This window comes from Guillardia theta (assembly GCF_000315625.1).
Source record: "Guillardia theta CCMP2712 unplaced genomic scaffold GUITHscaffold_39, whole genome shotgun sequence".
NCBI classification, from domain to species: domain Eukaryota; class Cryptophyceae; order Pyrenomonadales; family Geminigeraceae; genus Guillardia; species Guillardia theta.
This window is the reverse complement of record NW_005434635.1, coordinates 989-26,771: the sequence shown is the minus strand read 5'-3', so window position 1 is coordinate 26,771 and position 25,783 is coordinate 989. Positions and strand designations below refer to the sequence as shown.

Genomic DNA, 25,783 nt, shown 5'->3' with positions numbered 1-25,783 from the left:
GCGATCAATCAGCAACATTGGAGCTTTCACAGTACTCTACTCATTGAAATCAAATGGCATCAGCTTGTGAAGGGGATGAGTTAAGGATGGAGACACAAAGAGAAGGATAGTACAATTTCATTTCAGCCTTCAAGTATCTATTCAGGCATCGCGCTTCTCCCTCTATTTGTGCAAGTCTGCTGTAGATGGTTTTGGTACACTCTTGGGCTTCTTCAGCTGATTCTGGATCTTTTTGATACCCTTCATCACTTGTTTCAGAGAGATGTCCGTCAAGCTATCATCTTTGTCATTCCCATAAGCAAACTCATAGTTCTCCTCGTTTGCATATCTTGAATATTCTTCAATGCCAAGAGCCCCTAAGCTGTTCGGAAAGTCACTGATATGTCTTCTGGTGCTGAATTTTTCGAAGAAGGCATCGGTCAATTGTGTGCTTTCGTGGATGATATCCTGTGCTTCCGTTTTAGTGAGACATAACTCACATATCTCAGAGCCAGCATCTCCAACGAAATTCGCAACCTCTTCTTGGATTTTGAAATGTATCAAGGTGTTCGGCAACGAGAGACCAACCTTTGCATAAGCTTCACGCAGAGACTCTTCGATCTTTTCACGGACGGCTGTTGGCAATAGGCGTTTGATGTACAATGCATGGAGCTCCATTGCAGTCAGCTTGTTTCCTGTTTCTAATTTGATCCGCAACCTGTCTCGCTCGGCTAGGCAGTTGCTGTCTCGCTTGACTCGGCCGTTGCTGTCTTGCTTGACACGGCCGACAATGTACCGATACTTAGCCTCGAGATAATCTGGATCCATGTTCACGCTGTAGGCGACCAAGTTTGCGCTCCCTCGCGTCCAGAATGTGTCGTCATAGATATCAGGGATGTTCATCAGCCTCTTCAAATCGTCCTTTGCTTTGCGATTAAGCACTCTCCTCGTAAGAATGAATCGTGACTCCCATGAAATCAAATTCTCCTCCTCCTTCTTTTCATCCTTACAGAGAGCATCCCGTATGCCCAATAAAGTTTTCATTTGGATTGGTGAGATGTTCAAAACCTCATTTTCATCGCTGTGTTGTGCATCCACAATTCTTTTGATCTCCTCTGTGTTTAGCCAGTTGGGTTGAAAAGAAACAAGTTTCGGGTGCGTGCTCCAAAGGCATTTGCTTCCCTTCCATAGGATCAAATATTCCTGCCTCAATGAGTTGTATCCTAATACTCTGGCTATCATAGGCGGCCTACGAGTGGATACGATCTCGGCGTCTTGCAACATATTCATGATCAGACCTTCTGGATAAAATTCCGAAACGAACAATCCTTCTTCCAGTCCTTTTTCTTGCAAGGATGCAAGAACTCTCTTAATTTTCTTGACTGAAAATGCAATTGTAGACAAAGGCCGAAAGAATTCAAAGAATGTGATGCCTGGGGGGACATACTTGTTGCCTTGAAGTCTTTCAAGCCTATAACGCTTTACGTCCTCTTGAATCGACTCGAAAGCTCCAATAATGATAGCAAGAAACATGTTGATCAAGATGAGATAAACCATGATTGTAATGGACCATAAGAAAGCGATAGAGAATGTTCCCAAAGACGTGTCGGTGTTGAATCCAAAGGATTGAAAATCCACTTGGCCAAACATTATGCTGAAAACAGTATTCAAAGACTTTGGGACGGTGCTGAATTCATACATCCTTCCACTGTAAAAATAGAAACCTGCGTATGCAAATGCCACAATCGTAATCAAGAATACAGAGAGAAAAATTGCGAGATCCTTGGCAGCTTTCTGAAAAGTGTCTCCGACCATGCCAAGAGAATTGCTGAACTCGAGATACTTGAAAAATCGGAAAATTAGGAACAGCATAAGCCATCCGTTGAGACCATTATGAAACGACCACAGGAAAGTAGGCAACCCAGGAGACCAAAATCTTGTTGGACTGTCCGGGTCTGTCGATGAAGCGACGTACATCATGACTTTGAGGCAGTAAATTCCTATTATGAAAACAAAGCAAACGATGTCTAGGAAATTCCAAAATCCCCCTGTTCCAAGCAAATATGCAGCGCGAGATCCTTTCACAACCGGCGCGTTGATGAATTGTTTCACTTCTCGAACAAGTTGAAGGAGAGTTATGGCAAGGAAAATGATTTCAAGAACAAGTCTGGCCATGTCATTTCCGCTAGTGTACATGCGTCTGAGGTCTCGAGTCCACATCAATGCGCCATAGTCAGAGCACAGCCATGTATCCTCACAAAGCTTAGCTTGTCCAGAGTCATGCTGTACGAACACACTTCGCACCATCGCTGTGATGTCTGTAGTTGGAAAATAAAAAGTGGTCCAAATTGTCAAACTGACCATATTGCTGTCCAGCAGACCGTCAGCTTCCGCTGTTTCAAAAAACTTCTGCGCTTGGTCAGCAGTTGAAGCGTTCCATACTCTCATGTTGCTTAAGTTGCTGGTCATTTGCAGAAACGGTGGGTTGTAAATTGGTACTCGATATGAAACAAAGCCATCTGCTGAGATGTTCTTGATGGATCTCTCAAAGTAACGGTCTCGCCATGCAAGAAGACCGTAGTATCCTGGTTGTGCTCCATCGCTATAGCTTTGCCATCTTCCTGGATCCTCAGAGGGTCCGAAAGGTTTGGTATTGTAATATCCTTGACAAGGTTTGGGGGATAATTCAAACCCTTGGTTGTCTGTACAAAACCTTCCTTGCCTCGTCGAGAATTTCACAGCAACCGGATCAATCGGTACCATGCCATAATATGGATTGCTTGAATTTGACGGACGAAGGGTTGGTATGTACACATTGTATATCCACCCCTTCAAATCATCCATTGTTTCCATGTCGTAGATGTTGTTGACCAAGTTCGCAGGATCCCAAGAAGTTTCATATAGAGCACCTCTAATTGTGTCTACGTAAAGATATTGCTCCCACGCCGAATATGATAGACATTGTCCTGATCCGCCGCAACTTGGAGGCCCAAAATAGTTCGACACTTGTAAGAAAAGTGTAACTACAAAAATGACATTGTAAAGAAAGAAGAAGCACAGCCTGACAATGCCAAATCGAAACCTCGTGGAAGACGAGAGCACATTCATGCACTGCAGCAGAGGGACATATTCCTGTTTCTCGAGGGCCTCGTTGTTGGCATCCATTGACTCCTTGTTGTCTGATGTCATGTCAACCGCATGATTCCATACCATGGGAGGATGAAAGTACACGAACGATGCCTGCGCGCTCATTGCCAACGGAACGTAGCTACCGGTATTGGCGATGGGCCAGCACGCGGCGAGCTTGTGTAGTAAAGCTGGAGGCTGCGGTCAAAGATTTGACCATCCCCATATGAGTGAAGGAGGTAAAAAGTGATAGGGTGACAGGTGGGTTGCAGTTGAGGGATACGGTATTAACCTTATAATGGTATCAACCTCAGACCACAACGGTGAAATATAAAAAGTAGTAAGAAATAATTAATAAGAAATAAATATGTGGTAAAACGGAGGCCCCAGCTGGCTGTCAAATTTGACCGCTAATTACAATTGGCTTTTTAATTTCCCCCTTTGCATATCAAGGAGTCGCGCCGTCACCCCAGCCACACACGCGGGGACACCAAGATGCCGCAGCAGATGTACTCCACGTTGCTCATGACCATCGAGTGCCAGTGAGCCAACATGAACTTCTTCTGAGCAATGTCTCATCACTTCGCAGAGACCTCAAGAACAAGGACTTGTTCTCAAAGTCAGATCCCGTGTGCGTGGTACTCGCTTCTCTTCACAATCTACCAAGTTCTGAACGATTTTGTTATAGATGGAGAGAAAGAACTCCAAGCAAGAGTGGGTTGAGGTGATCCAAGACTTCATTTGGACATCAAAAAGCAATGAATGACTGATGCTTTCCAGGTTGGCCGAACAGAAGTGATTCAGAACAATTTGAATCCCAAGTAAGTGCCTCACTCTTTGACAATCTTATTTACATGTGTTGCAGATTTTCAACCAAAATCCAGATGGTCTATGTCTTTGAGACCGTACAGCTGATCAGATTTTCGTTATACGACGTGGATTCAGCAGACAAAACGTTATCCGATGCTGATTCTCTTGGATTTCTTGAGACCACAGTGGGAAGGATTGTGGGATCAGTGGGGTCATGTTTTGTTGGCTCTCTGCAAGATCCCAAAGGAAAGGCGAACTCCAATCATGGCACGATCAAAATCCTTGCGGAAGAAGCTAAGGCACAGAATGACTCCCTCAGATTTGTTGTAAGTGGAGCTGGGTTGAAAACAAAAGACTGGGTTGGAAAAGGTGACCACTACATCAAAATCCGGAGGCGGCGCCAAGATCGTGAGCTTGAAGATGTCTTTAGTACTGAAGTCGTGAAGGATAACAAGGATCCGACCTTCAAGCCGATAGAAATTCCTATGCAAATATTGAACTTAGGCAAGTTTGATACTCCACTGGTCTTTGAAGTTTGGGATTGGAATGCAAGGTCAAACCATGACTTCCTGGGACAAATCACCACCTCGACAGTGGAACTTCTCCAGAAGAGTGGACCGATCTCGTTTCCTGTGACAAAAGGAGACAAAGCGGATGGCAAGGACAGGGGACTACTTACTTTCTCTCACATTCAGGTACTCCTGTACATGCTTGAAGCTTGTTTTGCTTACATGTTTTTTCAATGATCCGTAGGTTCACCACACGCCATCTTTCTTCGATTACATTTGTGGAGGTTGTCGACTGGAAGTTATGATTGCCATCGATTTTACCATGTCCAATGGAAACCCGCTTACCCCTGGTTCTCTGCATTACAATGATGCCAAGACTCTCAATCCGTATGAACGAGCTATCTCATCGGTCGGCAAAATCCTCGAGGAATACAGCACCAGCAACAAGTACGCCACCTATGGGTTCGGCGCACAGATGGACGACGGCAATGTGTCGTACTGCTTCCCATTGAATGGAAACCAGGCTGACCCCCAGGTGAATGGCATTGGAGGGGTTTTGCAAACGTACAAGAAGTACTTGCAGAAAGCGAAGATGAGTGGGCCGACAAATTTTGCAGACATCATAAACGAAGCCAACAAGGCTTGCAGAAAGGTCAGAGATGGAGCGCAGGAATATTACGTGCTCTTGATTCTAACGGATGGCGGCATCAGCGATATGGATAACACCATCGATCAAATCGTCGAAGGGAGCGATCTTCCTCTTTCTGTCCTCATCGTCGGAGTGGGCAATGAAGATTTCAGCAGCATGGAGGAACTAGATGCAGACAAGAAAGCCCTGGTCTCCATGAAGACCGACAAGACAGCCTCACGAGACATCGTACAATTTGTTGCCTTGCGCGAAGTTGCAGACAATTCAGCAGAGCTGGCGAAGAGAGTCCTTCAAGAGATCCCGACGCAGCTGACCAGCTACATGTTGAGCAAGAATCTCCAGCCACACCCACGTCCTGCGGTTGACGTCAGCCAGGTTGGGAATCACGTGCTTGATGTTTGCGAGTGATCCCTTGATGTCAGGCTGAGAAGCAACTGCAAAAAATGGATCTCCTTCATCCACCTCCAGCATATCTTCCTCCGGGTTGGGAGGAAAAGATTGACAAGGCAGCCAACAAAACTTACTATGTGAATCATGATCTCAAGGTGAAAAGAAATACGATCGTGAAAATTGTCGTTTTTTCTCACTTCATGTTGCAGATAACTCAATGGGAACGACCAACTTAAGTACCAAACTTGAAAATAGCGGCCGCCTTGGTCTCTTCAAATAGTTTCGAATGAATAAAGTTTGCATCAGTGGCTTGAGGGTTCCCAATGCTGCCGGTACTAACGTAGCCTAACAGCCCGCGGGGCTCCGCCGTTACTGGCAGGACGCTTGGACCTTCACAGGCTGATTCGTTGGACCGTGTCAGTTGAAAGAGTCACACTGAGCCTGCCCGGTGCCGGTCGGGCACGGCCGGGCCCGGCGCTCAGTGGGCCAGCGGCCGGTCCCGAGATAATCTTTACTCAAGATAATACCCGAAGGTTTCCCGCGCTCCGGCTCCTCCTTTAATGGCACAATGAAGCGACGGGAAATGGCAGTATGCAGGGAGTCCAGGACTCTTGGAGGCCTTCAAAGCTCACATGTCGATACAAAGACCGTGAAAGATCGGCTGATGAAAAGTTTGCATGCGAAAACCCTTGGCAAGGAGAATAATACCGTTGCAATGAGCAACCTGAGCCAGGTCTTGCAGAGTGGTGGTGAACCAAAGGAAGAACTGGTCAAAAAGACTCAGGAGTTTTGTACCATGTCTGACTTGTGTCCGCAAGATAAGCAAACTATTGCAAATGTGCTACGACAAATCTTGCAGCTTACTGAAATTAATGAAGAGACCTTGAGCGACCTTCACGAGGAAAGAGAGGCAAAGCGAGTGTTGTCCCAAGAAAATGAAGACTTGAAAGGGAAGAACTCAGCGTTGGAGTTGAAACTAGAGCAAGCAATAGATCTCTTGCGTCAATACCAAATACGCATGAGAGATCTGTACGAAACTCTGCAAAGAACCGAACAAGAACTAGAGCTCACAAAAACGCTCAGTGTTCGTGAGTGCAAAGAATGCAAAATGAAGGTGAAACTGTACTCGGATGACCATGAAGAAAAGCAATTGTGCGAACGTTTTGAAAGCGTGATTACTGACTCCACCACCCACCTCTTCAAGTCTGTCAATGAGGATAATGAGGTAGATCGCTTATGGCCTGTTGCAATTTTTGACTGACTTTCCTGGTTTGATGTAGGAAGAAATTCCATCGCCTAATTGTTCAATTCCTTCACCACATCTTCCAAATACCATCGATCAAGCAATTTCTGAATTCGCGAAAGCGCTCTCATTCAAGTATGGGGGCATCATGCAAATGCCCCAGCTTCAAAATCGAAATAACGTTCCATTCCTGGTGAGCATTCGCCCAAAATCATTCACCAGTGATTTTTTATTGAATTTCATCAATGATAAGGTAAATCTTGAGCCGGGTTTGCAAAAAAATGAGTCTCAAGTGTCTCCACATGATGTCTCTTATATTGCCCAGGTACACAAATCTGATTTGAATGCAAACTTAATGCGTGCTGTTAGAACAAACCGAAGGATATAGATGACTCCTGTGATGAATCGTCGAGAACTACAGACCGTGTGATTGCAAAGATCGAGATGTCGAAAGATCTAGTGCACACGTATGACAAGGTCCTAATTCCAAAATTCCAATGTTTGAAAAATGACCGACTTTTCCTTTCAGCAAGAGCATTCGTCACAAACAAGCGGGTCTAACAGCAGACGATGTGATTCTCAATTTCAAGAAGTGAACATGCAAAATAGTATGATTCTTTCTGACTGGCTACATCAGGAACAAAGAAATGATAAGCATCCGCTTGATCCGAGCTCAAATGAAATGAATAAGTGTGACGAGAGCGAAATGTTCCGTAGGAACCATTCCAGTGATTGTCATGGCCTTGAAAACGTCGTAGCTTTGTGTGTGGAGGACAAAACTTCAAACAATGCACAGTGTTTTGCCAAAGATAGTGCTCAAGAATGCATGCAGGAACAATTGTCAGAACGCCACAAAGGATCCCGCAGTAAGTTGGATTTACCTTCCTCTATTGTAAACGATTCTGGCAAAGAATTTTCGAACAATTTGCTGCCGTGCCATGATAACGGCAACTCGATCATCAATCACACAGTCGATTTTCCTCCAAGCTGTCTTTTTAGGGAAGCTGTTGGCAATCAAGTTTGTGCAGAAAGGCAAAGTCAATCCATAAAAACATCAAACCTGCAAGAAGATTTCTCACGAAATATGTGCAACCGATTGTCCCCGATGAATGTTGATGGCAGTGTAATGAATAGTGAAGGAGACAAGCAGAACACCATCTGCTTTCCCATCATCGAGCAGAATGGATCAACAGCAGCTGTGCAGGAGCCCGACGCTTTGCAGTCAGAGCAGGCTAGGGAACCCGAGAGCGAGGGAGGAGGAAAACAGGACAGCATCAGCTCAGGGTTGAAAACACCGGAGGAGCAAGTTACAGAGACTTCTCAAGTCAACCTGTTGCGTGGTGACAAGTGTATGAGCTCTTGTGATCAGAGAGATGGGACGCTGTGGCGTGAATCGCTGGCGAACCCAAAAGACGATCCAGATCTCAACGAAGTTGTAGTTGAAAACTCAGATCATCACAATCATCTTGACATGGACTACATGATGGGTAAATCCGGGAGTCATACAAACCAAATTCAAATTCCAAATAGCATTGAGGGCAGAGGACTGCAGTTTGCAAGTTCCAAGATCAGAGCAATATATCCCGAACAAGGCCTGTTCATAGATTCTCATGAAATGACACAGGGAGGCTCCTCAGGATCTGTACAAAGTGATTTCAATTATGGGGTTACACAAGAAGGGACTTGTATCGCTCCTCCGTCCTCGGCAGGATTTGTGAAGTCTGTTACGAACCAGCATAGCGTTAAGGAGTGCGGAAATGAACCACAAATCAGTCAACCCTATCAGTTCCACAGCGGATGTTTGCAAAACAAATTTCAGGGCCACGATTTTTCACTCTTACACTCGAAGGCGCAGCTGTTGGAAGATTCAGGGAATGTGGAGTCCATCATACAGCCAGAACAACAAGAAGCATTGAATGGATGCAAGGATTTGTATGATGACACGTTTTTTGAACTCGTTGACTTTATCGACTCGGTGGATACTCTGACTGCGCAAGGGCAACCAACATTCCGCCGAGATAAAAATCGTGATGCAAATTTTCAACTCTCGCGATCAGGTAGGGATGAAGCGGTCATGGACAAGAAAACAAACAAGGCTACTGAAACTTTCAAAGATGGTGCTCAGAAATCTCTTATACTTGATCAGATTGCACAGAGGCTCTGCAACCCTTGCGATCCTCATGCAGAGACGTGTGCAGGATGTCTGGTTCGGCCTCAAGATTCACGTAATCCGCTTGGATCACACAACAGGTCATTACCGTTGACTACAAGAATCAGTGCTAGGGGTTGGCAGTCCTCAGACGTTGAGTGACAAATTCTCGACACGACCTCGCAGCAAAGTAATGCCATGTAATGCAACAAGACAAGGAAAGGTTCTCATGTTCTAATCAACCTCCGTATTCACTTAGCTCGTCACCAGCCATTCTCGCTCGAGCTCAACATAATAAAATGCCTAACACGATCATGCGTCAAGTCATGCACACCACAGTGAATTTTCTTGCCGGTTGACCAGTGATTGTCGTGGCAGATATGAAGCCAAGCTTCACCTTGGACCCCGGCTGTGAATGCACTTCAGTCGGAAAGCTCCGTCCTACACGGGACTCGGGGGGTGACCTTGCCGAGGATGTAGGGGGCGAGCTGCTCGGGTTGCATGCTCCTCACGTCAACTCGATCTATCGAAATCAAAGTGTCTCCCTTCTGAATCTTCCCAACCTTGTCCGCTGGACTGCGCGGCTTCCGTCAGCACAGCCTCCCTCACATATACAATGTTGTACCCGCCCGCCGCTACCACCTCCACACGCAGGGCGCCATCGTCGTCTGCTCTGAAGATGATTCCAACGCCAGCCAGGCGTCCTGCTAAGTCCTGGAATAAGATGGAGCATCAGTCTCTTCCGAGCCAGGAGTTCGGACTCCTCCGGCAGTCAACTCACATCTTGCCGACCTTGGATAGGCTGATATCGTGATGCCGCGGTCTCAGCACGAGTTTCCTTGAACGCTCTTGCTCAGGGCTGATAAGGGAAGCATCTCCCGGCTGTCAGCAGGGCTCACCTTGAATCTGTCTTCGCTCCGGAAGTTGCAGCACACATCGAACAGCACCATCTTCAAGGCTTCCCGCGGCTCCCTCCGCGCGGGGATGACAAACTGTCAACCTTCGGAACTCGGAAGGAACGACCCGATGAAGTTGCCGGACGGTCCGATCACCGGTGACCGTACTCTCAACGGTGGCTCACTCGGATCAGTGCGCAGCCGGGCCGGACTCTGGGGCCCCCGGGGCAGTCCGATTATTGTCCGGGTCCCTGCGGCTGCCGCACTGATCATCGTCGGAGCGGCATGCTTCCGACACGCGCAGTGCGCCGCTTAGTACTACTGTGAAGCTTTCGAATCGGACTCCAAGTGAAGCCTTCACTGAACTCCGAACTCTTTTACTCAAAGTCAAGTTACACTGAACTCAAGTTGGCAGCCTGTCTCGCCGTTTGGCCTGTCACGGCGACATGGTGTCCGATCGGATCACAGGGTCAAGCCTCCTCGTCTCTCCTGATTGTCCTCGTACTGATTTTTAACTTAACTTTGAGTAAAGAGTCACAGTGTCATAGTGACTCAGTAGTAACTGCCGAGTCACTGAGACAGTGAGACGGTGACCGGCGTCTCGGGACCACCGTGGCACCGGGCCCGGCGGCGGCCCGGCCCCCGGACCGTCGGGTGACTGGCTGCGGTCCGATCGGAACTGGGCCCGGGCCGGAGGGCAGACTCGGATGCACGAAGGTGAGGCCGCCATGCAACAGAAGGGTGCAGGAAGGAGTTGAAGACGAGCTGGCACATGCCGACCATGCACAAACATCCAACATTCCTCCTCTTACTGCTGTCCTTCTTACATTCTTCTTCTGGATTTGTTCCGACTGCTCCGAGCGCACTGAACTTTGTGAAATCCCCTCAATGTCCAATTCAACTTCGTTCATCTCAAGCTGACGATCATGAAATTCTTCTCTACAATCCTATGACATCACAGCCTGTGATTAGAGTTGTCAAAGACGAAAAGAAAGTTTCAAAACCGGGTTTGGACAGCGTTCAGGACATTTATCTAGCAGGCGATTATGGTTGGGGAGATGGGTTTCATCCATCTACTCGCTTGTGTGTCGAATTTCTCTCTACAGTGCTGTCTCATGGCAGTGAGAAGGTTCGTTTAGATGACATTCTTTCTCTTCGTAATAGTCCCTCAACTTGATCTTTCTAGGTCATGTTGGATTATGGCACGGGTAGCGGAATACTGGGGATTTCTGCGTGCAAGTTTGGATGCAAATCAGTCATCGGTATTGATATTGATGATGAGGCAATCGAAGATGCCGAACAAAACATTATCAGAAACGGCTTGTCGGATCAGGTGATATTTGCTTTACCCCTGTCTTCATGCCGTAACATTATATGCAGATGAAATTGTTTCACACACGTGAAGTCATTCAAGATGTCGATGGCATTGTCTTTAGAGACGAGCCCTGGATGAATTCTCTCCAATTCGACATAGTCGTTGCAAACATTCTTGTTGGCCCTCTGATGAAGCTTGCTCCAGTGCTCTCGCTTGCTGTCAAGGAAGAGACTGGCAAGCTGTGCTTGAGCGGGATTCGGAACTTTCAGATTCCTGCCTTGGAAGTCGAGTATGCCAAGTTTGGAGTAAAATTTGAACAAATTCGTACAGGATGCCATGAGAACTGGAGAGTCGGTGCAGAGGGGGAAGGAGAATGGGCCCAAATTACTGCTACAAGACGGAAGCTTTCTCCTTCAGAAAAGAGGAATCTAATAGATGAATTCAATGATAGAGCTGTAGCTTGATTCAACAAAAAGAACTTTTAATGTTACAAGATCGGTCAAAAAACTAGTTGTTCATTATCCTGACATCATCTCGATTTCTTCCTCTTCTTTCCCCTCTTGGAAGTTGGGCTGGTTGCATCCGCCGTGGCCATGATCTCTTGCTTCCATTGTTCATAAGTTTTGACTGGAGCAGCTGGTGATACCCTTGCGCTCGTGCTTGAAGTTGCTTTCTCTCCATGGTTTGCAACGATTGCTCCTTTTCCATCTTTGTGGTAAAAGTCGGTCAGAATCCCGATGGACGCCACCACATCGATCATTCCCTTCATGTCAAAGCTGTTGTAGCCAAGAGACCTGAGCTTCTCAGTTGCATCTACAGTGCTGTACCTCTCGTCCCAGAGGAAAATTGTGCATTGAGGGCAGGCTTGCTTCAAACATTCAACGAAAACTCTCGTGTAATTCGCTTGCTCCCCTTCCCTTCCTTGCGAGTCTAAGGGAAGGCCGACCACGATGTGCTGAGCAGCCTCCTTCCTAACTTCTTCCGCTATTTCTGTTGCGACAAACTTGTTGTCATCGTTGTGTTGAATCACACGCAACGGTCTAGGGGCATATCCGACTGATGCGCAGATGCCAGTCCGTCGCCGGCCGTGATCTACTCCAATAGTTTTAACGCCCTTGATAGTTGTGGTTCTTGACCCTTGCAGGTCTGGTCCAGAACAAATCTCGCTGTCACTCAAGGTCATTCTGGTTGGTTTTGTTATCTTCGGTCTAAACGTTTTAGATGTATAAGGATACCAAGCGCTCCCGTGAAAACCGAGTTGGATGGGCTTGAAAGCGATGAACGCGGTTATTGGGGATGGTTGAGCACACATCACAGCAATCAGCACAGCTCTAAGAGCGAGTAGGAAGCACTTGTTTCTCGTCATGAGGTGATGTGCTCGACACCTGTCTTGTGTTTCCCTCAGCCGCATGCGCTCTCGCTATCTCACAGCTTCACGTGCCTTGCATGGCCCCCGACAGTGGCACAACTAAAAATGTCAAAATATAAAGATTCACCTGCTGTACCAAAATAAAGTTGACAATTTCAAATATACAATGACTCCACTTTCTAAGATCCAATCTTTTGAGCTTTCCAGTAGTAGCGAACAAACATGGCAGAGGAATGGGTACAAGCAGAGAAGACATGGCATGCAGAGCTAGATACAGCTAAGCTGGAATATCAGAGATTGATAAAGTCCGAAGACGAGCACGCTAATATCTTGAGGCTCCTCAAGCAACTACCCAAGAAGGTCTCATCGATGCTTCATGTATTGCTGATTCTTTGTTCACTCTGCTGCAGGTGGAGCATCAGGTCATGGTCCCTATCGGACCAATGGCATTTATGCCCGGAAAACTGGTTCACACCAACGAGGTGTTAGTTTTGCTGGGAGAAAATTACTTTGTAAAACGATCGGCGTATGAAGCAAGGGAAATCTTGACGCGCAGAACTGGAACGATTTCTAAGCTAAGAGCAGAATCACAAGCTAAAGTGGAAAATCTGGCAATTAAAGCGAGTTTCAGTCGGAAGGCTGTGAAAGATATGATATTTGAATTGAGCTCATCTCAGAAACGAGAAAATCAAATCCAATTGAACGCGGATTCCAAGCCCGTTTCTGACGATGAGGACGTCGACGAGGATGATGATGAAGGCCAGGTCATTGCTTCTTTTATTTTTTGTTTGCAGTCTGATGGAATGTGTGAAGGGAGCTGAATTCTGGAGAGACAAAGGCTTTGTTGGATGCTATGCCTACGATGATGATGGTGATGAACAAGAGGAGGAGGAAGTCAAAGAAGATTCCGGCAGGGCAGCTATGCACAAGGATGAGGAGGCTACGCCATGGAACGATGATGAACCAGTGATGGAAATAATAGAGCCATTAGAAGGAGGAGAACCGCATGTAGTCAAGTATGCTAGTCAGAAAGAATTTGAGGACAAGAACAACTTTTCGCTTCCTCCAGAATTGAAAGCAATCTTTGAAAACAAAGAAATGGACTAAAATACCAAATTTGCCTGTTCATTGAAAATAATAAATACACTCTCCTTGCAGATCACCAGGAAAACTTTGAATCGGGTAGTATCGGATGCGCTGTTGTTCAACGGGCAATTCTGTGCAGATCTAAAATCTTCGGAAAAAAATACATCAAGTACTCCACACCCCTGTCCACAACAAATCTATCAATATTCCGGAATGCCTGTCGGTTGATCAAAGCATTCGGAACAGTACTTGTCACGACCATCATCAATATACTTCCACGAGTACGGCTCGACTTGATAGGTAGGATTCGTGACGTCAGGAAATCCAAGATCCCACCCGACAACAGCAGGTGGCGTATCAAAGCAATCTGAACAGCCAGAATCTCCCCGCAAGACGATCAAAGGCACTGTCCGGAAAATGCGCAGCATGGATGTATTTGCTGGAGCGGCCTGTTTCAAATACAAGTCAAACAACACGTACAACATCCGCAGCTGCATCACATGCATTGCATAAAACGAAATCCGTCTGAAATAACCTTCACAGTTTCTCACTTAAGCTTTTAAAGCCCGTAAGCGATCTCCTTCTCTTAGTTGTATTTCAACATGGTTGAAACGTCATTCTCTATCAAAAAACATACTCTCTCAACTCTTCCCTCGTCTGTTGGTAGGTTCTAGACTACTTGGCCTGTGCAGCATGGCTCTTGATATCATTAATTTTTTTACTCAATCATCAAATCGCATTTCGAAATTTGACTCATGGGGTTTTCAATATTCAACAAACGTTTTGAAATGTTTCGGGTGGTCTATTTTGGCTGCATGGCATGGTTAGGAGCGGCTAACGCAAGGTGTAGGTGAAGTAGGTGAAGGGAAGATAGAACATCAGGCGAGGATGGAAGATCCGCGATTTGATGCTGGCAGGACCAACTTTGGCACTTATGGAGTTGTTGTTGCTCGCCCGCTGGAGTTAGAGTCAAAGAGAAGAAGGTGGTTGCTGGCGATTGTGTCATGCATTGCTACCATATTTGTCGTCACCGTGGCAATGGCAACCACTTCCAGACAGAGCGACAAGGATCAATTGCTTCAATTATTTGCAAATGATGGCGGTAGAAGATCCTCCGTATCGGCTTTGAAATCCTTATACGAGAGCGCAAATGGTGGTGAAAAGGACCTTTACACCAATACGTTTGGTCCCCCACCGTTCTTTGATGCTAAAACATCTCTTGCCCTACCTGGATTGAGAACTGGGAGCTCCAGCAGGACTAGTCTGGATGGATTATCTCCTCAGGGCATTCCTCTAGAAGTACCGAAGGGATATCATTTGCAATGGGTGCCTGTGAACAGGATGAAGACTTCCAAAACAACAGCTCCTCGCGGTGGCGTTGACGAAGTTCCTTTCTTTCCTCTCCCATCGGATCATGAAGTAGCTGATGATTCCAGACACTTGATCTGGGTCCCAGATGACTGCGATAATGATCACGATGGACAGCTTGATGCTGATTGTTCATTGCATTGGGTGTGGTCAGAACAGTACCCATCTTCGGTGCAAGTGACGCGTTCGTTTCCTCATGACCATTACTATCCGGATACGAAATATCCTTATATTGTGGGGCCATTCTATCATCACCTCGTTGATGCGAATTACAAAGCTCCAGGTTACAGAGGAGGCCATTGGGTCTGGATCAAGAATGCAAATCAAGAATAAATTAAGAGCAAATGAAGGTGAAGGTTGGCAAATGCGGGGAGGCACATTGACATAATGCTCAATCAGCCCTTTGCGACCTTTTTATCAAAATATAAGAGGCAGAATAGATTATGTAGTAATATGTTCTTCGGCTGTAATAACAAAAATCACCACTGTGGTCGAGCTTGAGGAGAAGTCAAAATAACATTGACTTCAGGTCTTCGAGAGTTGGAATCAGCACCAGAGCCGACATTAATACTTCTTCGAATGCGTTGAGGATAAGGTCGCTGCGCTAAAGCTTCACCACTTCGAACCCATACCCACTTCCCGTCTTGAGCATGTCTGGATGACACTATTTGAGGGAAGCTATACTCATATCTTCGGCTGTATACGTCACTATTTGGCACCCAAACCTGATGATATCCAGAGCTTGCTACAGGATATGTCGCTGCAGCAGGCGCAGCATATACAGGAGCAGCGTAAGGTTGTACATATGTTCTTGAGACAGCCGCAGGACGTGCGATTACAGCTGAAGGATTCACAGGAGCATAAATACTGTTTGCAAGGCCTGGAACAGCTTGATACTTTGCCAAACCAGATGCCAGCTTTTCTTCCGTGTCTTCGACGGTGTTTTCGAGGTTCAATACATATTTGTTCGCTGCATCCAATCCCGCATTCGCACTCTGGTACAACGCGCGCATAGAGTCCAAGTTCGCAGCAATCCTCTCAGCATTCTTAGAAACGACACCTGCCAGAGGAAGTGGACCACAACCATTGCACCACTCTCCATGTTCGCTGATGCCCTGCGCAGCAAGAGACATGGTGCTATTTCCGCGGTTCGCAAGGACGACGATGGCAACTGCAGATACGATGACGCCGCAAGCAAGGACGGCTTTCCGGAACCATCTCTTGCCATCCTTCTTCCTACTGATTTCAAGCACAAACTCGCTTCCGTTGCTGACGTGCATTGGCTGCCGATCGAACTCTCCCCGCGCCATCCTGGAGCAAGAGCCTCGACGCCGCCGCTATTTCGGGACAAGGTACGGGCCAACCCCCACATCTCTCGCAGAGTTCATCCGGGCCCGGGATCTGGACCCGGTGAACCTTGAAGTCCGTCATGGTCGGACAGGTCGCAATGTCTGTGGGGGTCTTAAATTTCAATTTCTGTCCTTGCCTCTATTAATAATCTACTCAGAGGCAGACTTGATATTTTGCTATAATTAACTAAAACTGAATTGTTGTCAAAATTACCCCCAAAACTTCCTAAGGTTTAGGGTATTTAGGTGGTGGGGTAGTCGAGGGGGCAACTCCAAGAATAGCGAAAAGCAAGAAAGAAAAAAAATTGGACCCCTACCCCCTCTTTTATCCACCCTTTCAGTGTTCACCCCGAGATGGCACTACCCTACAATTTATCATACTACCCCCTATTATTGGCTATGGGAGTGGGGCTGGGACTAGTCTTGCCACTACCCTACCGGTAATCTACCACCAACCCCTGCAAGACACCCCTCCCAATCCCCGTCTTGTAGACGCCTCTCTCCCTCTGCCCACGTCGGCAGCTCAGCAATGTCCGAGGTCGATCGCTACTCTCAGAGCGAGGGGAAGCTGCTTGACACCGAGACGGATGGCAGCACCGTGAGTCCTCCTCCTCCTCCTTTTCCTCTCTTCCTTCGCGCACCTCCTGACCTCATTCGACGTGTTATCTCTTGTTGTGGCCAGTCATTCTGTCCATCATCCTTGCTAGCCCTCGAAGTCTCTCTCTGTGATGTTCCTTTGTATGCAAGATCCTTTTCCGTGATAGATCGGAATTCTTTCCCCATAGCTCTTTATCCTGGTTGCTTCCTTCAACTGTCGGCTTCTCTCCTCTCACCTTATACCTAACCCTGATTGGAGTCTGACTCGTTTTCGTTAGTTCGAAGATGCTCCCCCTCAGAGCGAGATGGGAGAAAGTGACTACGATGGACCTGAAGATGACACCTACAAGCAGAAGAAACCAACAGTCATGCGCTTGTTGCGTTTCGGCAAGCCTGAGTTGCCACTCGTTATTTCTGCCACCTTTTTGGCATCCATTTCTGCTTTTTTGCATATGTCTCAGAACATTTTCGTTGGTATGGTCATCAACGCCGTTCATTATTCCTCCCTGAATGCAGGAAAGTCGGCAGTTACTACATTCACTCTTTACTTGCTCTGTATCTACGTGGCTGATTGTATGCTCACGTTGTTCTCCTCGGTTCTGTATACCATTGCGGCAACCCGTTGCTCGTGCCGCCTCAGGACCCTGGTTCTTAGAAACATGCTTCGTCAGGATGTCGCTTTCTTTGATACTGTCAGAGTTGGTGAGCTTCTCAACCGTCTTTCGACCGATACCGAGGTCATTCAGATGGTGGTGACTGCAAATCTTGCCGGATGGTTCATTCCCTTGTGCCAGGTTGTCATTGGGTTGATTGCCATTTTCACGTACAACTGGAAGTTGACCTTGGTTGTTCTGTCGCTCATCCCTGTGATTGCTGTTTGCATGTTCCTTCAAGGTTTCTGTATGAAGATTTTGACTGAGCAAGAGTTGATTGCGTTGGCCGATGCTGGCTCCAAGGCCGATGAAACCCTGTCCAACATTCGTACAGTTCGTTCCTACGTTATGGAAGAGAAGGAAATTTCTCATTACGCTGACAAGATCAACATTTCCTACCTCATCATCAAGCGCAGGGCGTGGATTGCTGGTGGATTGTCGTCCATCACGAACTTGGCTGGAGATTCTTGTATCTTGGTCGCGATGTGGTATGGTGGTCAGTTGATCTTCCAAAATCAGATGTCTGTTGGTGGTCTCGTGTCGTACATGCTTTTCGCTCTCCAGTCTGTGTTTGCCTTCTCCTCCTTGATCTCCATCTTTCCTCAATTCATGGAGGCGATCGGAGCTTCTGGTCGTATCTTCGAGTTGTTGGATCGTGTTCCAGCTGTCAACTACGATGGAGGTTACATTGCTCCCAACGGGATTGAAGGACACATTGAGTTCAAGGATGTGCACTTCCATTACCCATCCAGGCCCAAGATCAAGATCATGAACGGCCTCTCTGTCAATCTTCCCCCTGGTAAGACTCTTGCCCTTGTTGGCGCCTCTGGATGCGGCAAGTCCACCTTCATCTATCTCATCGAGCGTTTCTACGATTGCCAGGGAGGCTCCATCCTTATCGACGGAATGGACATCCTGAAGTATGATCCCCAGTGGCTCCGTGACCAGGTCGGTCTGGTGCAGCAGGAGCCAGTCCTGTTTGCCATGTCTATCGAGGACAACATCATGTACGGATCCAAGATTTGCACTCATGCCCGCGTTGAGCAGGCTGCTCGTTTGGCGAATGCCCATGACTTCATCCAGGCTTTGCCCCAAGGCTATGATGCCCAGTGCGGAGAGCGTGGTGTAATGCTTTCAGGAGGACAGAAGCAGCGCATTGCCATTGCTCGCGCCTTGTTGAAGGATCCCAAGATCCTTTTGCTCGATGAAGCCACCAGCTCCTTGGATGCGGAGAGTGAGAAGCTGGTACAGGAAGCTTTGGATCGTCTTATGGTCGGAAGGACTTGCGTTGTCGTTGCTCATCGTCTCTCTACAATCCGCAATGCAGACATTATCAGCGTGATTCAGGGTGGCAAGGTTGTCGAGTCCGGAACCCATGACGAGTTGATAGCCAAGGATGGAGTATACAGGAGATTTGGAGCCAGGCAGTTCGGTATCGTCGGTTTGGCCGAAGGATTGCAGGTTGAGGACACATCGAGGCAGGAGGATCCGGCTGCCTCGATCTCAGGACCCTTTAGCGCTGTTGAGGCCCTGCGCGGAGTTGCCAAGACACGAGGAGATGACACTGATATCATGGATGCTGTCCAGGACCTTGCAGTCATGGATGCAGAGCCTGAGGGCCTCGGAGATCTTGCCAGGGAGATGCAGCATTTGGAAATGTCGATGCAGCAGACCGTGGCCGAGATTGTGCACATCTGCCGGTAGATCATTTAGAGTGGTGTGGGAAACTGGACAAGTTTCTTTTGTTTATCATTAAACACAGAGCTGTGCTCTTCGTTACATATCAGTGGAATTATGTGAGCGCCTATTTGTCACCCCGGCTGGTGCTGACTCCCTTCATGCTTGTTGAGCGGCCAGCCTCTCGCACACTTGTACCATCAGCTTCTTCAGTTTCGATGTGTCACCCGCAGCCTTGGGAGGTTCCTGTCCACACTCATCTTCGTGTGTGCAGCAGTGGAGGGGAGACTCACCTGAGGCAGCGTCGCCTCTCGTTGTCCACTCTTGGACAAAGCTGTCTTGAGCAGCAGGCCAAGTGAGAGCTCAGTAGCTTCTTCCCATCCCTGTGCCAAGGAAAGCACTCAACGCCTGCGTCTATGATTCCACAACTCACGTATTGCGTTTCACAATCGACCACTCGAGGGCTCCAGTGATCCTCTAGGATGTTGAAACCATCATCATCAAGTTGGAACTTGAATCTGACTTGCAAAGTCACAGATCGATCGTTGCTCAACATTGCACCATGTTTCAGTACCGTAACAATAACAACATCAAGCGCGTTGCATTCGACAGCTGATTTGCACGTGACTTGAGTTCTTGCTGCATTTTCTCTCCCTGGACAGGACACAGTAAGACAAGAATTTGCAAAGCCACACCAGATCAAAGTTAGGAATTTACCTTTTCCGCGCACGATACTATGCGGTCGTATGACATAGAAAGCAACTTGTCCATTCCCATTAGCGACGACGCATTCCCTTGGAAGCATATTCAGTGAATGCAAGATCAGAAATGTGATCTGACTATCTTTGTATCGAACGAGGAGACGTTTTTGGATCGTTCGGAATTCTTTAGCAAAAATTTCCAACTCATCGTGTAGACTCTGTCATTGATTGTTATTGCATCAGATTTAATTGTTGAGAGATCGTCAACCTTCAATGCTTTTCTCGCATCAAAATGCGAATCAATCACGGTGGAATAAATATTCAATTGTTCCCCCAAATCATCGTTGAAACCAATCATAAATTCGTCCTCAGCATTCGCAAAATGTAGCTTCAACCTCCTTGCTAGTTCACTTGAAAGGAGAGCAAGCGAGGCAAAAGCAGCAGATTGTATTCGGAATCTGTTGGTGTTCTTGGCTACGATGATGGTGGTTTGTGTTCCATCATGGTATAAGAAGCTGAAAACATTCGGCAGCGTAGAGCCGCCTTGAAAAGGAATATCTTCGAACAAGGCCAGGAGAGAGGGTGGCTCTTGGTTGATGTCAAGAGTGATTTTGTACGCTCCATCTTTGACAGGAGGGATTCCTCGTCCACACAATGCAAGGGGCAGGGCAAAGGAGCTTGAAACTATTCGCGGATCGCCACTTTTAGATTGATACGCGGCGACCACAGAAACTTCTGTTCCTGTAGGCAGGCTGGGCGAGGACACCCCGAAGACCAAGGAGATCGTCCTCGGAGTACCGCTTCCACCTTCAAGAAAAGGGATTTCCTTGTTCTCTATGTTACACGTGAATGGCTCAGGAACTTTCACGGTAAGTTTGATGTTTTCCAAAGAATCTTGGCCTGTATATGACACGAATAATTTCACCGTAACTTGAATGTTCTGCCAATTCAGATCAGGGTTGCCTGTATCGATGCTATTTGGGACTTGAGCTCGTAAAATTAATCTGTCTGTTGGCTCAGACTTACTTTCAGTGGTAGACTTTCGTATGATTGACAGCAATTTTCTATGTTCTTCATCCATATTTTCATAATTAAGCTGTTTCTTGTCATGGTTGTTGATCACCTGAGAATCAAAGAAAATCAGCACTAGTTGATTGGTTCAGCAGAGCAGCACGAAAGACACAAGCTGAAATAAACTGAGGGAGCAAATTACCTGCGATGGGGGCTCAGTTCCCATGTATGATAGCATCACATCGCCGTTTTCCCCCAGAGTTCCTACGAGTCCTCTTACTCCACCAGCCGACAATATACCAACGCTAATGGGTGGGAAATCCAACAAAGCAGCCCAGAGCAACTTTAGATCGTAATTATAGACAAGTAGCTGGCCAGATATAGTTCCAAACAAAAAGTTGACAGCCTTTTCCTGCGCTTGAACAACGTAACTATACATGCAAGTGATCGGCTGTTCCATCTCCTTTGAGGCACGGATCGAGCCAGAACCAGTGAGCCAGAAGGCACTCCTCTCACCGAGAATGACTATCTCATATTTCTCAGAAGTCAAGTAGCCAGGTGGTTTGAAACATTGCACTTGGATCGCGCTTTCACCAAGACATGTCGTCCACTCCGTCCGAGCTCTCCTGTTTTCTTTTTCCCTGTCGTCTTCTGAAGCAATGTTGCCTCCCGAAGAAGAAGACAGAGTGCTGTACTTGAAGCACTGACACTCAAACTGAGAGTTCACTGTGACGATGGCGTCAAAAGGTTGCGGCAAGTAACACATCGGACCAGGCACAAGGAAGTTGGGTAGAAATTTGCTGAAAGTAACCTGCTCGTGCTCAATGAAGAGAAGTTCTCCATCCAGCGACTGAACAGCAATGATATCCTTGTCTTTGGTTCCTCCGAAGCTTCCATAAGTGAAATTGAAAGCAGACCGCTTCAGTTCATGCTTGTACAGCAGCGACAAGTTGATGAATGAGTCATCTGTCGCCTCCCCCTGTACCACAGTCGTAGACACGCAGAAGACCGCCAGAGCCTTGGGGAACAAGACAGCAAGTGCAATTTCTTTCGGAGAATGCTGGGAGAACCGACCGGCCTCGACCTGCAGGATCGGAGCTCCCAGTTGAGCCTCTAGCATCAGGTCTGCCGGCTTGTATCCCCTCCCTGCAGGCCTGTAGATCCTGAGAACTCCTGACAAGCCTCCCACAACGAGTTTGTCCTCCTCTTCGGGACTGTTGTCTACGTTCGCTATCAGCAGGCTGCCGCTAACCTCCTCTCCCTCCCCCTCGGATCGCGCGCTCCACCATTCCCGCGCGCGGAACAGCGACATGGCCAATGCGTGTCCCTGCGGGGGCCCTGACTACCAGGTAGACAGTGGTTATATGCGTTACAAACCGTTGTATTCTTCATGTCCGTGTAACTGTGCCAGCTGGAATCCAGGCTCAAGGCGCACGAGGGGTCAATAAGAGGAAGCTGGGGGGTCACCGGGTGCAGCAGATGCTGTCCAGGAGTGAAGATGTCATAGCACAGACACTAATGCAAGAAGGGATACGCCCTGCCCGGCAGTCGCCTCTTGCCAGCTGAGCAGCCTCGGAGCATACCTGTCAATACACAGCACTGGAATGAATGTGAGCCATTAGAGGGGGTACTGGGAGAGGGGGGTGACAGGGTAGGGGTATATGACCCACCCGTACACGGGGAGTTGCGGGTTTTCAGCCTTGTGACGCATATAAACCGAGTGGTGTTGTAGAGGACGGGTGGGGTACAGGAGTGCGAAACATTCTCACAAGGGGGTGATAGACAAGGTAAAAGGAGCTCAGGAGTACCGGTATTGAAACAAGTATGTAGGGTAGAAGAGGGTTATGAAATCTCTATAACGGTTTGAGGGGGTGGGGTCATTGCTGGTTGAATTGATGGACCGCTGATGTGAGACAAGGGCGGCTGAAGGATCAAGGAGAGGAGAGACGATGGCATGGAAGGACTTTCATCGTAGGAAGATGATGATCATTTTCATCTCTTTGTTGTTGTGTGTCGAAGGAAACCGAGAAATCCGAGGTACAAACCTTCCTTCAGACACAAAAACAATTGACAGAAACAACGATGTATCAACAGAATGCATTGATTGTGGAAACATGTCAACCAGCAACAGAAATGAAACAGAAAACGATATCTGCCGACAAACCACCTTTGGTTTTGATTGCAACATATTCTGTGACTCGTACACAAACTGCAGCGCACATGGAAGGTGCCGAGGAGCCGACGGGTCTTGCATGTGAGTAGCGACGGTAGCCAGAGGCAGACCAAGACAGGCAGGCAAGCAGGCAGGCAGGCAGACAGGCAGGCGGGCAGGCAGGCAGGCAGGCAGGCAAGAGGGGCGCAGGCAGGCAGCAAGACAGGCAGGCAAGGCTGCGCAAAGTCAGGAGCAAGCGAGTGGCAGAGGGTCGGGAGTAGCAGGACGGGGTAGGGCGAGGGCGGGGCAGAGGCGCTGACGACTTGCGGGCAGATGCGCTACGGGATACACGGGCCATAACTGCTCCATCGAGACCAGCGAGGTAGGCAGGCCGGGAGGCTACTGCAGCAGCGCGGCAGACTGCGGCGGGAAGGAGCGGGGAGAGTGTCGGGAGGGGAGGTGCGAGTGCAAGGGAGGCTTCGGAGGCCGGACCTGCTCGCCTTGCCGGGAGGACCAGTACGGGGCGAGCTGCGAGGCGGGCTGTACGGTAGACGGCAACTGCAGCGGGCACGGCCGGTGCCGAGGAGCCGACGGGTCTTGCATGTGAGTAGCGACGGTAGCCAGAGGCAGACCAAGACAGACCAAGACAGGCAGGCAGGCAATAGGGGCGCAGGCAGGCAGGCAGGCAAGAGGGGCGCGGGCAGGCAGCAAGACAGGCAGGCAAGGCTGCGCAAAGTCAGGAGCAAGCGAGCGGCAGAGGGTCGGGAGTAGCAGGACGGGGTAGGGCGAGGGCGGGGCAGAGGCGCTGACGACTTGCGGGCAGATGCGCTACGGGATACACGGGCCATAACTGCTCCATCGAGACCAGCGAGGTAGGCAGGCCGGGAGGCTACTGCAGCAGCGCGGCAGACTGCGGCGGGGAGGAGCGGGGAGAGTGTCGGGAGGGGAGGTGCGAGTGCAAGGGAGGCTTCGGAGGCCGGACCTGCTCGCCTTGCCGGGAGGACCAGTACGGGGCGAGCTGCGAGGCGGGCTGTACGGTAGACGGCAACTGCAGCGGGCACGGCCGGTGCCAAGGAGCCGACGGGTCTTGCATGTGAGTAGCGACGGTAGCCAGAGGCAGACCAAGACAGGCAGGCAGGCAGGCAGGCAGGCAAGAGGGGCGCAGGCAGGCAGCAAGACAGGCAGGCAAGGCTGCGCAAAGTCAGGAGCAAGCGAGCGGCAGAGGGTCGGGAGTAGCAGGACGGGGTAGGGCGAGGGCGGGGCAGAGGCGCTGACGACTTGCGGGCAGATGCGCTACGGGATACACGGGCCATAACTGCTCCATCGAGACCAGCGAGGTAGGCAGGCCGGGAGGCTACTGCAGCAGCGCGGCAGACTGCGGCGGGGAGGAGCGGGGAGAGTGTCGGGAGGGGAGGTGCGAGTGCAAGGGAGGCTTCGGAGGCCGGACCTGCTCGCCTTGCCGGGAGGACCAGTACGGGGCGAGCTGCGAGGCGGGCTGTACGGTAGACGGCAACTGCAGCGGGCACGGCCGGTGCCAAGGAGCCGACGGGTCTTGCATGTGAGTAGCGACGGTAGCCAGAGGCAGACCAAGACAGGCAGGCAGGCAGGCAGGCAGGCAGGCAGGCAGGCAGGCAGGCAGGCAAGAGGGGCGCAGGCAGGCAGCAAGACAGGCAGGCAAGGCTGCGCAAAGTCAGGAGCAAGCGAGCGGCAGAGGGTCGGGAGTAGCAGGACGGGGTAGGGCGAGGGCGGGGCAGAGGCGCTGACGACTTGCGGGCAGATGCGCTACGGGATACACGGGCCATAACTGCTCCATCGAGACCAGCGAGGTAGGCAGGCCGGGAGGCTACTGCAGCAGCGCGGCAGACTGCGGCGGGGAGGAGCGGGGAGAGTGTCGGGAGGGGAGGTGCGAGTGCAAGGGAGGCTTCGGAGGCCGGACCTGCTCGCCTTGCCGGGAGGACCAGTACGGGGCGAGCTGCGAGGCGGGCTGTACGGTAGACGGCAACTGCAGCGGGCACGGCCGGTGCCGAGGAGCCGACGGGTCTTGCATGTGAGTAGCGACGGTAGCCAGAGGCAGACCAAGACAGGCAGGCAGGCAGGCAGGCAGGCAAGAGGGGCGCGGGCAGGCAGCAAGACAGGCAGGCAAGGCTGCGCAAAGTCAGGAGCAAGCGAGCGGCAGAGGGTCGGGAGTAGCAGGACGGGGTAGGGCGAGGGCGGGGCAGAGGCGCTGACGACTTGCGGGCAGATGCGCTACGGGATACACGGGCCATAACTGCTCCATCGAGACCAGCGAGGTAGGCAGGCCGGGAGGCTACTGCAGCAGCGCGGCAGACTGCGGCGGGGAGGAGCGGGGAGAGTGTCGGGAGGGGAGGTGCGAGTGCAAGGGAGGCTTCGGAGGCCGGACCTGCTCGCCTTGCCGGGAGGACCAGTACGGGGCGAGCTGCGAGGCGGGCTGTACGGTAGACGGCAACTGCAGCGGGCACGGCCGGTGCCGAGGAGCCGACGGGTCTTGCATGTGAGTAGCGACGGTAGCCAGAGGCAGACCAAGACAGGCAAACAGGCAGGCAGGCAAGAGGGGCGCAGGCAGGCAGGCAAGAGGGTCGCAGGCAGGCAGGCAGGCAAGAGGGGCGCGGGCAGGCAGCAAGACAGGCAGGCAAGGGTTTAGAAGTCTAATCGCAATGCGAGCGGCAGAGGGTCGGGAGTAGCAGGACGGGGTAGGGCGAGGGCGGGGCAGAGGCGCTGACGACTTGCGGGCAG

General features: G+C 49.6%; 12 protein-coding genes across 12 annotated transcripts; 7 read left to right on the top strand and 5 right to left on the bottom strand.

The window, feature by feature from the left end:
* Positions 1 to 162: 162 nt before the first annotated feature.
* On the bottom strand, positions 163 to 3,231 carry GUITHDRAFT_109354 (hypothetical protein; the record flags this gene model as incomplete). The annotated part of the gene is made up of 1 exon (XM_005831501.1): positions 163 to 3,231. The coding sequence occupies one exon, from the start codon at positions 3,229 to 3,231 to the stop codon at positions 163 to 165; it is 3,069 nt and encodes a 1,022-aa protein (XP_005831558.1).
* A 369-nt stretch (positions 3,232 to 3,600) lies between these two features.
* On the top strand, positions 3,601 to 5,717 carry GUITHDRAFT_163483 (hypothetical protein; the record flags this gene model as incomplete). Its single annotated transcript, XM_005831500.1, has 8 exons — positions 3,601 to 3,647; positions 3,695 to 3,743; positions 3,794 to 3,829; positions 3,886 to 3,926; positions 3,971 to 4,610; positions 4,669 to 5,448; positions 5,496 to 5,618; positions 5,673 to 5,717. The coding sequence occupies 8 exons, from the start codon at positions 3,601 to 3,603 to the stop codon at positions 5,697 to 5,699; spliced, it is 1,743 nt and encodes a 580-aa protein (XP_005831557.1). The 3' UTR covers positions 5,700 to 5,717.
* A 329-nt stretch (positions 5,718 to 6,046) lies between these two features.
* Positions 6,047 to 7,302, top strand: GUITHDRAFT_109352 (hypothetical protein; the record flags this gene model as incomplete). Its single annotated transcript, XM_005831499.1, has 4 exons — positions 6,047 to 6,688; positions 6,744 to 6,899; positions 7,076 to 7,173; positions 7,236 to 7,302. The coding sequence occupies 4 exons, from the start codon at positions 6,047 to 6,049 to the stop codon at positions 7,300 to 7,302; spliced, it is 963 nt and encodes a 320-aa protein (XP_005831556.1).
* Positions 7,303 to 7,790: 488 nt separating this feature from the next.
* Positions 7,791 to 8,310, top strand: GUITHDRAFT_109351 (hypothetical protein; the record flags this gene model as incomplete). The annotated part of the gene is made up of 2 exons (XM_005831498.1): positions 7,791 to 8,193; positions 8,249 to 8,310. 2 exons carry the CDS (start codon positions 7,791 to 7,793, stop codon positions 8,308 to 8,310), a joined length of 465 nt encoding a protein of 154 aa, XP_005831555.1.
* An 800-nt stretch (positions 8,311 to 9,110) lies between these two features.
* Positions 9,111 to 9,792, bottom strand: GUITHDRAFT_109350 (hypothetical protein; the record flags this gene model as incomplete). The annotated part of the gene is made up of 5 exons (XM_005831497.1): positions 9,111 to 9,158; positions 9,320 to 9,431; positions 9,481 to 9,569; positions 9,637 to 9,703; positions 9,755 to 9,792. 5 exons carry the CDS (start codon positions 9,790 to 9,792, stop codon positions 9,111 to 9,113), a joined length of 354 nt encoding a protein of 117 aa, XP_005831554.1.
* A 908-nt stretch (positions 9,793 to 10,700) lies between these two features.
* GUITHDRAFT_72016 (hypothetical protein) lies at positions 10,701 to 11,530 on the top strand (the record flags this gene model as incomplete). Its single annotated transcript, XM_005831496.1, has 3 exons — positions 10,701 to 10,880; positions 10,938 to 11,104; positions 11,188 to 11,530. The coding sequence occupies 3 exons, from the start codon at positions 10,701 to 10,703 to the stop codon at positions 11,528 to 11,530; spliced, it is 690 nt and encodes a 229-aa protein (XP_005831553.1).
* A 230-nt stretch (positions 11,531 to 11,760) lies between these two features.
* GUITHDRAFT_52173 (hypothetical protein) lies at positions 11,761 to 12,195 on the bottom strand (the record flags this gene model as incomplete). The annotated part of the gene is made up of 1 exon (XM_005831495.1): positions 11,761 to 12,195. A coding segment is annotated over one exon (435 nt), but the record flags the coding sequence as incomplete, so codon positions are not given.
* A 462-nt stretch (positions 12,196 to 12,657) lies between these two features.
* On the top strand, positions 12,658 to 13,542 carry GUITHDRAFT_139522 (hypothetical protein; the record flags this gene model as incomplete). Its single annotated transcript, XM_005831494.1, has 4 exons — positions 12,658 to 12,795; positions 12,846 to 12,917; positions 13,113 to 13,199; positions 13,249 to 13,542. The coding sequence occupies 4 exons, from the start codon at positions 12,658 to 12,660 to the stop codon at positions 13,540 to 13,542; spliced, it is 591 nt and encodes a 196-aa protein (XP_005831551.1).
* A 1,826-nt stretch (positions 13,543 to 15,368) lies between these two features.
* On the bottom strand, positions 15,369 to 16,199 carry GUITHDRAFT_139521 (hypothetical protein; the record flags this gene model as incomplete). Its single annotated transcript, XM_005831493.1, has 1 exon — positions 15,369 to 16,199. One exon carries the CDS (start codon positions 16,197 to 16,199, stop codon positions 15,369 to 15,371), a length of 831 nt encoding a protein of 276 aa, XP_005831550.1.
* Positions 16,200 to 16,758: 559 nt separating this feature from the next.
* GUITHDRAFT_87320 (hypothetical protein) lies at positions 16,759 to 19,273 on the top strand. The gene is made up of 2 exons (XM_005831492.1): positions 16,759 to 16,836; positions 17,114 to 19,273. The coding sequence occupies exons 1-2, from the start codon at positions 16,768 to 16,770 to the stop codon at positions 19,190 to 19,192; spliced, it is 2,148 nt and encodes a 715-aa protein (XP_005831549.1). The 5' UTR covers positions 16,759 to 16,767; the 3' UTR covers positions 19,193 to 19,273.
* A 51-nt stretch (positions 19,274 to 19,324) lies between these two features.
* GUITHDRAFT_109345 (hypothetical protein) lies at positions 19,325 to 22,189 on the bottom strand (the record flags this gene model as incomplete). Its single annotated transcript, XM_005831491.1, has 8 exons — positions 19,325 to 19,411; positions 19,459 to 19,548; positions 19,599 to 19,683; positions 19,740 to 19,819; positions 19,883 to 19,959; positions 20,006 to 20,084; positions 20,135 to 20,806; positions 21,080 to 22,189. The coding sequence occupies 8 exons, from the start codon at positions 22,187 to 22,189 to the stop codon at positions 19,325 to 19,327; spliced, it is 2,280 nt and encodes a 759-aa protein (XP_005831548.1).
* An 802-nt stretch (positions 22,190 to 22,991) lies between these two features.
* On the top strand, positions 22,992 to 25,298 carry GUITHDRAFT_139518 (hypothetical protein; the record flags this gene model as incomplete). Its single annotated transcript, XM_005831490.1, has 6 exons — positions 22,992 to 23,104; positions 23,363 to 23,605; positions 23,853 to 24,095; positions 24,318 to 24,560; positions 24,807 to 24,855; positions 25,272 to 25,298. 6 exons carry the CDS (start codon positions 22,992 to 22,994, stop codon positions 25,296 to 25,298), a joined length of 918 nt encoding a protein of 305 aa, XP_005831547.1.
* Between the last annotated feature and the right edge of the window lie 485 nt (positions 25,299 to 25,783).